Source organism: Elephantulus edwardii, unplaced genomic scaffold (assembly GCF_000299155.1).
Source record: "Elephantulus edwardii isolate Elephantulus edwardi_28Jun2011 unplaced genomic scaffold, EleEdw1.0 scaffold00475, whole genome shotgun sequence".
Taxonomy (NCBI): Eukaryota; Metazoa; Chordata; class Mammalia; order Macroscelidea; family Macroscelididae; genus Elephantulus; species Elephantulus edwardii.
Window position 1 is genome coordinate 45,713 of NW_006400225.1, and position 15,901 is coordinate 61,613.

Consider the following 15,901-nt stretch of genomic DNA (forward strand, 5'->3'; position numbering starts at 1 on the left):
TAGGAAAAAAACTCTGAAAATCGCACTAGGGCATCAATAAGCCAAAACTAACGGATAAAATACCAAAGTAAAAGAGCTGAACAGAAGATTTCAAAGGGCACTTTGAGAAGACAGAGCAAAATATTATAACAGAACGTACACACAAAACTGGAGTTGGAGACTATAAAATGAACAACGCACTTGGCATTTCTCAAACTGAAAGAACAAGAAAACAAATTTAAGCCTTGAGTTGCAATAATGAGAGATGCTATGGGCAAAATCTTGAATGATCCTGAAAGCATAAAAGGAAGAAGAAAGGAATACACAGAATCACTCTAACAAAAAGAATTTGTTGACACCAAAAATTTCAGGAGTTTGTTCCAGCTGTGTACCTTTGAGTGCACTGTCGCTTCTTATCCACTTTTCTGGCTGGCACTCTTTGTTAAGAGGGCTACATCATTTTCTTGGTGGCTATCCTGAAATTTATTCTTAACTTCTTTAATTTTAAACCCCTAGATCTGTTTTGTTTTGTTTTTATTTACGTAAATGTTTACAAATCATATTAATTTTTCATCTGAACATTTATTTTACAAGTTAGAATTGATTAAGTAATTTATAATAATGTCTCATCAAACTTTTTTTAGCTTTCCTTTTTCTTTCCACATCTGATCTGTTTATTTTTACTTCTCTTTCTCTCCTCATCTCTATTATCCTCTAAGATTAGTTCTGTGTTTAAACCTTTCTTTACCTTTTTATATTAGTGGTCTTATACCATAATATCTTCCCCTCTTCTTTTTACTAAATTATGTCACCTGGAATTACAGACTCATCCATGATATGCAGTATTTCACGAATTCTTGATTTTTTTTTTAACTGATACATGATAACTCCATTGTGTGAATGTTCAATTGTTGTTTTGTTGTTGTTATGTGCCGTCGAGTCGTTTGCGACTCATAGCAACCCTATGTACAACAGCCCTAAACCGTGCTCTATCCTGTGCCAATCTCATTGCCTCTGACACACCCATCCCGATTACCCCAGTCACTGAATCAATCCACCTCAGAGAGGGTCTTCCCCTCCTGCACTGTCCCTCCACTCTACCCAGCATGATGTCCCTCTCTAAAGACCTGTCTCTCCTTACAACATGTCCAAAGTATGTCAGACGAAGCCCCAGAATCCTTGCCTCCAAGGAGTAGCCTGGTTTAACCCTCTCTAGCATGAATCTGTTTGTTTTCTTGGCAGTCCATGGTACATTCAATACTCTTCTCCAGCACCACAGCTCAAAGGCGTCAATTCTCCTTCTATCCTCCCTAGTCATTGTCCAACTCTCTGATGCATAACAAATGATTGCAAAAACCATGGCCTATATCAGGCGCACCTTAGTCTCCAGAGAGACACCATTGCTCTTGAGTACTTTAGAGAGGTCCCTAACTGCAGACTTTCCCATCACAATACATTTTTTTATTTCCTGGCTACTGGTGTCAAGAGTGTTGACCGTGGAGCCGAGCATAGTTTCTTAAATCATTCCTCCATTGATGGACACTTGGATTGTTTCTGGCTCTTACTAGTGTAACTGTTGCTGCAATAAACAAGGGTGTTTGTGCCAGTTTGTGTCACAGCTCATCTTTAGTGTGATTGCTGCATCCAATGATAATTTTGTTCCCAACTTTCTAAGGTAGTCCCACACTGTCATCCTATTTCACATCTCCACCAGTTTTCTATGTGACTTCCAATCTCTCTACACCCTAGCCAACATTTGTTGTTTGCTGTCATATTGAACATTGCTATTTTTGCTTAGAAAGAGATGTCTGTGGTGCTTCATTTTTATTTTATTACTTTTTTTTGTGAGTCTCTTCCTCTTCTACATTTCTATGCAAATATAAGTTGTTCTTATTGATGGTGCCACATGGAATGCTTAGGCTTTGTACAGTCTTGTCATCATTCAGATCTATTCTTTGGTCCATCCAGTGCAAGGCACCTATATTTTCTATCTCCCCTTGTCACAACTTTTAAGTTTCTTTTTTCATTTAGGTTTTAATCTAATTCTTTTTCCTATAATTTGATGCTTGAGACTCCAGGGTTATCTCCTGTATGTGCTTCGTGGTTTATTGGGTTTTTGTTGTAGAACAACAGAATAGCATAGGCCTATGAAAGTACAGTTGTCCATTGAACTATTATCCCTCAGAATAGAATCTGTGGGATCCCTTATACTCAAATCTGTAAATACTCAATATCTCTATATAAAATGGTGTAATATATCTCTACATCCTACATTTTCTTACATACTTAATCACCTCTTAAACTATCTAATAGCATATAAATTTTATATAAGTAACATTTTCTGATTCCCCTTTGCCTTTAAGTACTTAATTTGTCCATTTTTATTCTGAATATTTTTTAACCGTAATTGATTGTATCTGCCAGTACAATCTGTATCTGTACGTAGAGAATGCTGAGTGTGTACATACATATTTAGCATCTGAAAGATTTCTTCTTTAATGAGGATTACTTGTCCAAAATGCTAGCATTCTCCAGGGGTTACACGAATTGTATGCCTAATCTGTCTTTATATTGAATCTCTACTCAGAAAACTTAAGTGTGGTTCATACCTAACATCAGTTAATTAATGTTTGTCTTAATGTCTTGGTGTTGTATTGGATTAAAGTGTTGGACTGTTAACTGAACAGTCAATATTTTTAATCTGTCAGCCACTCTGCACACACAGAATAAAGCTCTCTGCTTATGTATGTGCTTACAGCCTTAGAAACCAATTGGTCAGTGCTACTCTATTTTACAGGGTGGTTTTGAGTCTGAATCATGTTAACAGCGGTTTATTTGGGTTTCGGTATCTTTATGTGCATAAAAAATATTAAGTAAAATGCTCAATATATACTAAAAGCATTTTTAACATGGTAATACAGTACTTTAACATAATATAATTACTTATGTTACTTTATAACTCTATTTTAACCACTCACACCACCCTGGAACACTCAGACTGTGCCTTCATGGTGGAAAACAAGACCATATAAGATATCTGTTACTGCAACCTGGACACTGAGTGCCCTACCTGCGTCAGTCTCAACCAACTCATCAGTCAGATTGTGTCTTCATCACTGCCTCCATGTGTCTTGATGGTGCCCTCAGTATGGATGTGCAGTTCCAAACCAATCTGGTGCCCCACCCATGCATCCCCTGCCCTGGTGACCTAATCACCCATCATCTCAGCCTCTTGTTAGCATCCTTCAGTGGTGGAGATAACCGGCTCCTGCTTTGAATCTGAACCTTGTGCGATAGGGGTGTCATGCCATATGGTTACCCATGTTAGACAGTGTTCAGTGGAGCTCCCAGTTTAAATATAAGTTTGGAAGCAGGAGTGGCATCCACTTCCTAAATAACATGCCTCTGGAAACTCTATGAACTTTGAAAAATGACTGTAATTCTAGAAAGGCTTCAGACTTTTTGTTCTTAGAGTCACTATGAGTTGTGCTAGACCCAACAGGCAATTAACAACAACATGTTACTTTGTAGTATAAAGTAGTAATGATTTTTTTTATGCATGTCACAAAGTCACCCTTGATATTGATGATTGTATATACTTCAAATTTTTAATACAATAGGTTTGATAGAGATTTAAGTTGTGCATAGTCCACATTTATAGCCCAGGACTGCCTGTAGTTGAATTTTCCCATTTTTGTTGTTAGTTGGAAAACTCTTAGAGAGGCTTATAATCATTTTTTTAAAAAGGAAATTTCAACAAATAGGATAAAAGTTCATTTCACCTTGGATACTCAAATAGATATAAATTTGTTTTCTAAAAGCCATCACTTAATTATGTTTGCCATTTCTTGTGCAGAAAGTCTTTAAAAGGTTGGGTTTTTTTCTTCCTTTTTACATAGTCACAAGTGAGTTAGGGATATGTTTTACTTCTGCCCTGATTGTAGTGTTTCTTTTAATTTATGAAGTCAATTTCTTTTTTTTTTAAAGTCAATTTCTTAATTGAATTAATGAATTCTTTATTATTCCCTGTGTCTACAAATAGGAATTTATACCTTACATGGCAATTGAATATAATTTCCAGTATGAACTTGTTCAGTACAAGTGGCCTCGATGGCTTCATCAGCAGACAGAGAAGCAGCGCATCATCTGGGGTTATAAGATCCTCTTCCTGGACGTCCTCTTTCCACTCGTTGTTGACAAATTCCTGTTTGTGGATGCTGACCAGGTGAGCTCTTTCATGGGAAGGAAAAAGAAAGAAAAGTAAGGAGGACTGTGTGTGTATGTTTAATGATGTTTATTTTCTTTTTACAGTCATGGAAGTGTGACATGCTTTAACATTATTTAGAAAATGGAAAGATGTTCCTTCATTTGACATGTTTTTTACTAGATCTCTTTTGCATCTTCTCGTCATATCTCTTGTGGAGTGTTTTATCTTTCATTTTCTGTACAAGACTGTGAATGTACCCTTCAAAGAAGGGCAGTCTTAGCCCTGTGTTAGTCACGTAAATTCACGCTCATTCTGAAATGATTGAATCACCTGCTTCTTGGAACAAATTCTTCATGTTCATCAGATTCACTTACTGCACATGCAGTTTTTATATTATTTGAAATTGTTTTCCCCTTCTTTGGTCTTGCTTATTCATTGTGCAACACATGGAGCTTTTAGATCATTGAAATTTTTTTGCTGTTATCTTGGACTAAACTCCCCCACAAAAACTGAAGCCCACTGACCAATGATAACAATCCTGCATGACCAAGTAAAGGTGCCCTCCCACCTGTCCTTTTGTGAAACACTGTCTCATCTGTGTCCACAAAGCTGTTTCTGGTTTTCTCTGCACTGACTTTTTGGTTTCCAACAGAATACCTTAACCACAGCACCACCACACCATTTTTCTTACACTAAAATAAAGAAAGCTAAGAAGAACTATATATAATGTTCATACTGATCTACAAATTCTTCAAGACATGCTTAGGAACAAGTCTTGCTCATTATCCATGGACTTCTTGTATATGTATATTGTTGTTAAGTGCCTTCGAGTTGTAGGCGACTCATAGTGACCCTCTATGAATGAAAGACCTGGAAACATATAACTTTCATCCTTTCTCCAGCTTCATAGGATTTCCAGAGGTAATTTTACATAATATTTTATTATATTTTTCAGTGAAGGATTACACAGTAATTTAGATTCCCATTCAACAATTTCTACAGAAGTTGTTCCATGACATTTGTAACATTCTTTACAATATGTGAACATTCTCAGTATTTTCATTCTGGTTGTTCCATACTGCTAATCTAGTTTGACTGCCCTTTACACTCTCATTTTTATTTTGAAGTAGTTTTTGACTGTTTGATCTCATATAGGTGTGGTTTGTTGTTGTGATGTTGTGGGGTTTTTTTCCAAAAGGGGGGCATAGTACATACTGTGATTTTTATCTTTTGAGCCAATCTTGTTATTTAGCTGTATGGTGAACTCATGTCTTGGATAATTCTCCACTCTCAACCAGTTCATTACATCTGATATTTTGGGTTTGTACTTTTAGAAATTTGAGTTTCTCTTCTGCATTTTCCTTCCAATTTCTCAGGTCTCTCTTTTGTGGGCCTGGCTAGCAATATCAGCAGTGTAGCCAGACACCATTCTGGCTTTCTGGTAGGTGAGGCTATAGTTCATGTATCCTCTTTGTCCTGTAGACGAGTTCATTCTTTGAGATTTTTTTTTTTTTTCATTTTTTTAAATAAATTTTTATTTTATATTGTTTTGCTTACAAAGTTAATATACATTGTTTTATACTATTCTTAGTTAATATTGTGTCATACAATCATTTCCAGTTGTTATATTTTATAAAATTAATCAACACTGAACTATGCCCACAATTACCCTTTCTTTCCTGAGCCCTGCCAGATCTTTCTAATTTCCTTCATGTACCACTCCCTCCATGAATAAAACTGTGTGGTCCTGTGATACACCCCTGCCCACCCTTACCCTTCTGCTCCTACCATGCCCCCTGTAGATCCTCATAGATGTTTTGGTAGTTATCATTCTATTTCTACAACAATGGTCTTATATGGTATTTGTCTTTAGAAAACCGAGTTTGTTCACTCAGCATAATGCTTACCAGTCCCTCCCAAGTTATAAGTAATTTTCAGAATTGTTGCTCCTGAGTGCTATATTCCACTGTGTGAATGTACTACAATTTCTCAGTCCATTGGATTGTGGCTGGACGTCTGGGCTGTTTCCATGTTCTTGAGATGGTAAGTAATGCTGCTATGAACAGTGGTGTACAAATCTCCATTTATGTCTCAGTTCTCGTTTTCTTGAGGCATATTCCAAGCAGTGGGATAGTTGGACCAAATGAAGTTTCTTTGTTCAGCTTTGTGGTTTTTTTTCAAATTCTTTTTTATTGTTGTTGTTTTTGTTTTGTTTTTTTAAAATGTATTATTAATTTCAGTGAAAATTTACAGAGACTTTGGATTTCCATTCATTCATTGTTGCACTTTTCGCCCCTCCCAATCCTCCCCCCAATACACTACCCTCTTGGAAAAGTAAAAGAAAAATTCCTTCATTGTTTTACAATCCCTCCCCCCAGGTCCACTCTACTATGTAGCCTTTGCTCTGGACTCCTGTCATGACAAAAATACCTAATCACATATCTGTTTTAAACAGTTTTCTCCCTCATCTGTTTCAATACAGTATACATTATTAAATGCATCTTTCTCAGTCTCCCCCAACCCCGAGGTCAGTCCTGTTTTACAACAGTGACATCATGCATTATTTGTCCTTTTGTGACTGAGATACATCACTCAGATACATCACTTGTTTTCCTTTTTACTTTTTTGCTTCAAATAAGTTGCTGTTGTTGGGTGCTATTGAGTCAAGTATGACTCATAGTGACCTTGTAAACAACAGATCTGAACCCTGTCCTATCCTGTGCCATCCTCATCATTTGTAATATACCTAAGCCCATTGCTGCAGTCACTGTGTCAGTCAATCTCATTGAGATCTCCCTCTGATGCACCTAGACTACGTTTCCAAGCACGATATATCCCTTTCCAGAGAATAACCTTTGTTAGCATCATATCCAAAATATGTGAGATGACGTTTCACCATTCCTGCCTATGGGATGGGAGAACTCTGGCCACATTTTCTCCAAGACATATCTGGGTTGTGATTTTTTACAGTCCATGGGATATTCAGTGTTCTTCAACACTACAGTTAGAAGGCATCACTTCTTTCCTGTCATCCTTATTCATTATCCACCTCTTAGATATATGATTGAATATATCTAGCAAGTGTTTGAAAAGACCATAGACTGAATCAGGTGGACCTTAGTCTTTAAAGTGACATCATTGTTCCCCATTAATTTGGGGAGATCCCTCACAGCAAGCGTGCCCAATGTGGTATGTTTCCTGATTTCCTAACTGCTGGTACTGTGGGTGTTGATTTTGGATCCAAGTAGGATGAAATGATTGGGAATTTCAACCCTTTCTCCATCTATCATGATGTGCCTGTTGGTCTATTGATGAGAATTTTTGTCTTCTTGGTGTTGAGATGCAATCTGCACTGTTTCAAGCCTTCCTCACTTTCAGTCACCAAGATGTCATCTTCATAATGCAAGTTGTTGATAAGTCTTCCTCCAATCCTGTTGCCATATTCTTCGTCAAATCCAGCTTCTCAAATGATTTGCTCAGTGTATACATCTAATAGGCCTTTCTGAATTTTAGTCGATGCAATGTTGTTCTCTTGTTCTGTTCAGACAACACCTTTTTGGTCTAGAGTTAGGTTATGCTTGAGCACAATTAATGTGTTCTGGAATCCCATTCTTCTGAATGTTAGCCATTATTTGTTATCCACACAGTCAAATGCCTTTGCATAGTCAATAAAACACAAATAGACATCCTTCTGATATTCTCTGTTTTCAGCCAGGATCTGTCTCTTATAAGCAGTGATATCTCTGGTACCACAGCCTCTTCTAACCCAGCTTGAATTTCTTGCAGTTCTCTGTCAGTGTGCTAATTGAGCTGGTTTTGGGTGAACTTAAGCAATATTTTTGCTTCCATGTGATAATAATGATATTGTTCAATAATTTCCATATTTGGTTGGATCACATTTCTTGGGAATAGGAAAAAATATGAATCTCATATAGTTAGTCAACCAGCCAGCTGGCCTCCAAATTAGAGACCAGTAATTTTTAACTTCTTGCAAGATTCTAAGACCACCCCCCCCCCCAAGAATCCTTGCGACTAGATCAATAAACAACATCATGGTAAACAGAAATGGTGAAAAGATTGACATTGTTAATGATTTCATTTTCCTTGGATCCATGATTAACCCTTATGGAAGCAGTAGCAAAGAAATCAGACTATGTGTTGCATTGAATACATTTTCTGAAAAAGATCACTTTAAAGCACTAAAGAGCAGAGATGTCCCTTTGAGGACAATGGAGCACCTGCCCTATACATTGATGTTTTTCATGCACCTCAGGAGTGTGGTGTTCTCCTAACGAACAGGCCCATGTTTCACATACACAGCTCTTCCATGGGAGAAAGGTGGACAGTATCTTCCCATTATATTTACAGCCCCAGGAATCCAGTGGAAGTTCACTATGAGTTAGGACCAATTTGATGACAGTTGGTAAACATTTACCTGAGAGAACTGGATAATGAGCAAGGAATACAGAACATAATGTGGTCTGATTAGAGGACAAATAAATCTGCTGTAACAGAAAGTAACCAGATTGCTCCTTAGAAATGAAGATGATAAAATTTTGTCTCATATACTCTGGCAGTATTACTAGAAAAGGGCAGGCCATGGATAAAGACATCATGCTTGATATAAAGTGGACAACTAAGGTGTGCCTGATTCAGGCCATGGTCTATTCAGTAACTTTTTCCGTAACATCTGAGAGCTGGACAGTGAATAAGGATGATAGAAGAATTGATGCCTCTGAATTGTGGTGTTAGAAAAGAGCACTGAATATCCCGTGGACTGCCAAAGGAACAAACTGTTTTAGAAAAAGTGCAGCCAGATTGCTCCTTGGAGGCACAGATGACAAAGGTTTGTATCTCATACTTTGGTTATGTTGCTAAGAGAAGCTCATCCTTGGAAGAGGACATCTTGCTTGGAAAATGGGAGATCAGTGAAATAAAGGAAGACCCTCAAAGGTATGGATAGACACATATTGTTGTTATGTGCCATCAAGTCGCCTGCGACCCATAGTGACGCTTTGTACAGCATCTCTGAAGCCTGCCCTGTCCTGAGTCAATCTCACTAATTCCAACACACCAACCCCCCTTACCCCAGTTACTATATCAATCCATCTCATCCTGGGTCTTCATCTCCTGTGCTGTCCCTCCACCCACACACATGATGTCCTTCTCCAAGAACCAGTCTCTTTTGGCCACACACCCAAGTATGTGAAATGGAGTTTCAAAACCCTAGCCTCCATGGAGAAACTTGGTTTTACGTCTCCAAGACAGACCTATTTGTTTTCTGGTGGTCCATAGTATGTTCAAGACTCCTCCAGCACAGCAACTCAAAGGCATCAGTTCTTCTTCTGTCATCCTTAGTCATGCAGCTCTCTGATGCATAGCAAGTAATTGTGAATACTATGGCCTGGATCAGGTGCACCATCATCTCTAGAATGACATCGTTGCTTTTCAGTACTCTGGAAAGGTATCTGACAGCAGATTTGCCCAGTGCAGTTTATCTTTTGATTTCCTTACTGCTCATGTCAAGAGTATTGATTGTGGACATATTGACAAACAAAATAAAGTACCTGTGTGTACTAGACTCCATTTTAAAAGGCTCTCTGTTAGACCAGATAGGGAACTCTGGTGGCCTGGTGGTAAGGAGCTACACTGCCAGAGGCAGGCGGCTGTGCATTGTTTCTAATCCTCAAGTGTAATCTATTATTTCCTTAATTCTGTAACTGTGAGTACAGTCTGTGGGTTCTATGTAGCCATCATAACAGTTGTCTAAATTAGCTGAGATGACGAAAGGGCCTGTGGAAAAGACAATTGGTGTCATAAAGACCGCTGGTATCCAGCAAAATATTTGAGGGTGGAGATTATAACTGACTTCCTCCTAATAATTCCCTTTCCACCTTTTCATATACCTCTTGGTCATTTGTTGTGAAGTCACACCATTTTTAGATTTCCTTTAGAGTAATTCTTGATCCTTTTGGCCTAATTTGTTGTCATGTGCAACTCATAGCTTACCCTCCAGCAGGTTTTCAGAGGCAGCAAAATGTATAGGAGGAGATTGCCCGTCTTTCATGGGCAGAGAAGCCAGTGGATTTGAACCATATATTTTAGGTTTGCAATGTAGTTCCTCACCACTAGGCCACCAGAGCTCCCTATTTGGTTTAACAGAAATACTTTTTTTAATGGGGTCCACTACCTGGCCAACCGACTGGAAGAGATCCATATTTGTTCCCATTCCAAAGAAAGGTGACCTGAGAGAGTATGGAAATTATCGAACAATATCATTAAAACCACATGCAAGCAAGATTCTGCTGAAGGTTATCCAAAAATGACTGGAACAGCAAATCAACAGAACTGCCAGATGTGTAGGCTGGGTTTAGAAGAGGCCATGGTACTAAGGATATAATAGCTAATATCGGATAGATCTTGGCTGAAAGCAGAGAATACCAGGGGAATGTCTGTCTGTGTTTCATTGACTTTGCAAAGGTGTTTGACTGTGTGGATCACAACAAACTGTGGCTGACTCTGAGAAGAATGGGAATCCCAGAACACTTGATTGTGCTTATGAAAAGCCTATACTTAGACCAGAAGGCAGTCGTCAAAACAGAGCTAGGAAACACTGCAAGGTTCAGAATAGGGAAAGGGTATACACCAGGGATGTGCCCTATCTCCATATCTTTTCAGTCTGTATGAGGAACAGATTATCCAGAAGGCTGGGCTCTTTGAGGATAAGTGTGGCATCAGAATTGGTGGAAGATTCATCAACAATCTGCATTATGCAGATGACATAACTCTGCTTGCTGAAACGGTGGAGAACCTGAAGTTCTACATCAAGAAAACAAAGATTCTCACCACTGGGTCGATTGGCAGCGTCATGGTAGATGGTGAAAAGATTGAAATTGTTAACAGCTTTCGTTTACTTGGCTCTGCAATCAGCACTCTTGGTAACAGCAGCCAGGAAATAGAAAGATGAATTGCATTGGGAAAATCTGCTATCAGAGACCTCGCCAAAGTACTGAAGTGCAATGATGTCAGTCTGGAAACTAAAGTGTGCCTGATACAGGCCATGGTCTTTGCAATTACTTGCCTTGGATTTGTGGTGCTAGAAAAGTGTATTGAATATACCATGGACTACCAGGAGAACAAACAGGACTCTCCTTCATAGGGTTGCTGTGAGTCACCTGCGACTTGACGGCACTTAACAACAATAACATCAACATATAGAGAGTTCAGTTGGCCCAGTGGACAAAAAGCAATGCTGCCAAGCCAAAGGTGGGTGATTAATCCACGGCCTCCGACCTGTCTTTCATTGTTTTTATTTCAAACATTCCTATAGGTCGTATAGCCCTGGTGTGTCCACTTGCCATGCTGATTGCTGTGAGGCTGAACACTGTGACACTGATGTATCAAATGCATTAATGGTTGGTTACCCAATTGCAGACAGTGTGAGGTGGAGCTCCCCAATTAAAACAAGCTTTGAAGCAGGAGTGGCATCCACTTCCATAATAGTTTGTCTCCGGAAACCCTATGAACCTGGAGAGAGGATGAAAGAGACACAAGCATTGAGGACTCTCCTTCATAGTGTCGCTGTGAATCACCTGCAACTCGACGGCACTTAACAACAACAGTCTCAATTGGTCTAATAAGTTGAGACTTTTAAAAAAAATTTGAATATTGTCCCACAGCTTTTTCCCATTCTGTCACAGTCTATCTGTTGTGTAGCTGAGAACCAGCTAGATCTTCTGGTCTCAGTGGCTTGGCTCATGTAGGCTTCTAAGTTTCTCGAGTAGTTTTCTTCTGAAGCATTGACTTCTCTTTCCTTTTCTCCAACATAGTGGAGATTAACACTTATATGGCAAACTCATAAAGACCCCCAGACACTACTCACCTCACTGGGATACAGAATGTCACCTCTTTGAACAGTATCATATCAATTGACTGCGTTTTCCCCATGTGACTAAGATTTTAAATTTTTCAAGCTCAGAAAATCCATCTCACACAGTGTTTGGTTATGCCTAAGAATTTTTTTTGACTGTATCTTCTATAAGAAGACATAGGTGCTTACATGCATAAACAAAGGTTTGTATTTATGTACTTCTATCAGTGTGTGTATAGGTTCACTTGGACTATATATACACACGTATGCCTATGTACATGCATATGTGGCCACTCTCCCCTTTTATGGCTATTTATTTGCTGGTGTTGTTTCCAAATTATATATGCCATTTAGTTTAATAAACATCTTTTTCTCTTAGGAGCTTTTTATTGGCATTGTTCAGTCAACCAATACTTATTGCACCCACATCTGGTACAGCCTTTCCTGTCACCAATAAGTGTAATTCTTTCTCATCACTCCCATCCCTAGCAACAACCATTGACCATTAATCATTCTTTGTATACCTAATTCTTGTACAAGAAAGACCATACCATAATTATCCTTTTGGTTGATTTAGTATTGTGCCTCCTAAGCAGGTGACTCAACAACATGTAACAACAATGCTGATGACTAATCAATATTTTCTGTGATTGTACAGTATACCAAAATGTAGTGTGTGCATATATACACACCACATTTTGCTTATTTATTCATTTGTTGATGGGCACTTGAGATGGTTCCTTTTAAAAAAAATTATACTAGTTTATTTACAAAATCGAATACATTGTTTTCAAGAACAGATTCTTCCAGTTTCCCTCACCCCTCTCCATCAAATTGTACAACTCCATTTTTATGCTACTATAAATAATGCTGCAGTGAGCACAGGTATGCATCTGTCTGTCTCTTTTACTAGATACCTAGGGTGTATACTTTATGGTAGAATTGATACATCATAAACTGTTTCTGTTTCTAGTATTTTAGAACAATATACTGCTTTTTATAGCAATTATACCATTTTAGAGCCCCACTAGCAAGAAACTATTTCAATTGCCTCATGTACTTACCAACATTTGTTGTTACTTTTGTTTTGTTTTGGGGTTTTTTTTAAGTCAGTATTTTAGCTAGGATGCATTGATGTCTCATTTCAGTTTGGATTTTTATCTCTCTAATGACTTACAGAGGGAGATCTGGTGACTTAGTGGTAAAGAATTGCACTGCCAACACAAGGCTCACAGTTTGAGTCTATTAGCTGTTCCACAGGAAAAGGATGGGCCGTTTTCCCATGCTTTTATTGCTTCGAAAATCCTGCTGAAGGATTAGTTGTCACTTGGTCCTTACTCAGTGGAATACAATGATAGCAATGACTAATGGCTTTGAGCATCTTTTTTTTGTTTGTTGGAAGTTTTGACAAATTTATTATTTAATTCATTATGAATTTGTTATAAATTTATTATTGTGCTGTTTACCATTTTGTTATTCATTTTCTATATTTTTTTAATATTGGTCTTTTATCAGTTCACTCATCCTCAAATAATTTTCCCAAGTCTATAATTGATAAGATCTTTTGATTAACTTGAGTATATAATCTTTTATGAGTCCTCAGGGCTTTCTGTTGCTTTTGTGTTTGTTGTTGTGTTCAATGATCTGTCAATGAACAAAATTATATTTTAAAACTTTGTTGCTATACTTTCTTCCAGGATCTTCATGATTTTAAATTTTTTTAATTCATTATAACTTTATTCCTTCGATGAATAATAGATGATTTTAAATTTAAGACTAAGGTTCTTGAGCAACTTTGCATTCGTCTTTGTAGGTGTGTCTAATAGGACCATGTTTAATCCTGTTCAGCACTAACTGTACCACAAATTTTTCTCATTTGACAGATGAAGAAGGCAGGATACAGAGAGGCTAGAAATTTTAATTTGTTTTCTTTCTGCTCTTTTGAATACTTAAATTATGTAAACCAAACTAAACTAAGTGTATTATAGTTTATGGAGAGCAACCACCTACTAATTAGAGGAATCTGCTCTCAACCTGAACATGTGTTGACCTTGGGCTGTTAATTGCACTCTGCTCTCCATGCAGCATACATCTCTCCTGTATCTTAAGGACAATGTATAGTTAAGTGCATATTTACTTTAAAATTGACTCTGGATTTTCTTTTCTCCAGATTGTACGGACAGATCTGAAAGAATTAAGAGATTTCAATTTGGACGGTGCTCCCTATGGTTATACTCCTTTCTGTGATAGCCGAAGAGAGATGGATGGCTACAGGTTCTGGAAGTCAGGATACTGGGCCAGCCATTTGGCTGGGCGAAAGTATCATATCAGGTACTAAACAAGAAGTTCTGAAAAATACTCTTCAGATTTCTTCATAATCAAGAAGCTCAGAACTGACAGCTAATACCTACCCCAAGTATTAGTTCTTTCTGATCACACTAGACACTCCCAGAGCTTTAGGAGAGAGACAGTAGCTTTTATTTTTCCTTTTTCCCCCCTTTATTTAAACAACATTCAGTTTACTACAAATATTTAGTATTGGCTTCCCATATTTCCCCCCTTTTGTTTTTATCATAACTATGTTATCATCTAGATGAGCATCCTTTATACACAAACAAACAAATAGAACAAATAACTCAAAGAAATACTTTCAAAAATTTCCATATGATCAGAAGGATTCAGGTTGAATATTCCTTGAAAGTTTGTTTTAACTGACCTATTGCCACAGTGCTTGTCAAAACCAGTTCTCATTAATCTCCTTTGTCAGTGTGTCCTTTGCCATTCCCTATCACTCCTCCTTAAGAGAGATTTCATCCTGATTCGTAAGGGAAAGGGGAGAGCGTATTCTCTTAGCTACTTCCTGCTGACAAGGGACGCTGAACGATCATCTCTCACTACTCTAAAGGGATAGAGCAAGGTTTAGGGCTGTTGTACATAGGGTCGCTATTAGTCGCAAACAACTCGAAGGCACATAACAACAACTCTAAAGGGCCTCTTTGGCAATAGGAAACACATAGACTATTGTGGAGATTGATTTTGGAATTTAGATGCACTGTTATCAGTTGTGCTTAGCCATGTAATGTTCATATCCTTGAAGATGCATCATGGAACTGTTGTAGCCTAGAAGATACAAATTAAACTAACAAGTTAAAAGTACATGAGTCAAAAATTAAAAAGCAGTAATATTCCAAGTAGAGGTTCTAACAGTGGTACAAATCAAGTTAGAGAGGGAAGGTAGTTCTTAAAATAAAAGGCCTATTAACTAGCACTTTGTCTATTATAGTATAAAGGTTAGGAACCACAAGATGTAGAAATCTCAACTATGTCATTTATTGTTCTGAAGTCCTGGAGCAAATTCCATCTACCACTGGGTTGTTTTACAACTCGGAAGTCCACATGCAAGGCAGAGGTGAATTAAGGAACTGCTTATGAGGTTTTCCATCAATTCCAACAACTAAGAAATAGTGAGAAGAGTTGGGACCTCAGAAGGCTTTTAGGACCAAATAGTAGGTTCTTGTGTCCAGGAGAAAATTAATATTCTTACAAGTAATATTAATGCTCACCGACGGTTCTTCTGGGAGGATCTGAATCGTAGAAGCATTCTCCTTTGTTTCCAGCTGGGAGTTGGGGCCTGTCAGTCCTGTCAGCCACGAGGACCTGATGTGGGCCACCCTTGGCCAAATGTCCTTAAGATCCAAACTTAAAACAAGTGAGTGGGAGCTTCCTCTCTACTCCCTTGCCTATCTGTGGCTCTTGTCTGTGACACTGTCTACTGAAGTGGTCCAGCTTTCCATGGTGGAAGCAATTCTGACCTCCTTTATTACCTTTGGGTGGCACTGTTTATG

At 38.1% G+C, this 15,901-nt stretch overlaps 1 protein-coding gene across 1 annotated transcript in view; it reads left to right on the forward strand.

Annotated features, from left to right (window-relative positions):
* The window catches only part of UGGT1 (UDP-glucose glycoprotein glucosyltransferase 1), a gene marked incomplete at its 5' end in the record, with an annotated part of 80,808 nt that overhangs the window by 42,377 nt on the left and 22,530 nt on the right, over positions 1 to 15,901 (forward strand). Inside the window, 2 exons of the mRNA XM_006902945.1 lie at positions 4,022 to 4,204; positions 14,227 to 14,387. Coding sequence (XP_006903007.1) covers positions 4,022 to 4,204; positions 14,227 to 14,387 — 344 coding nt within the window. The remainder of the gene's footprint in view (positions 1 to 4,021; positions 4,205 to 14,226; positions 14,388 to 15,901) is intronic.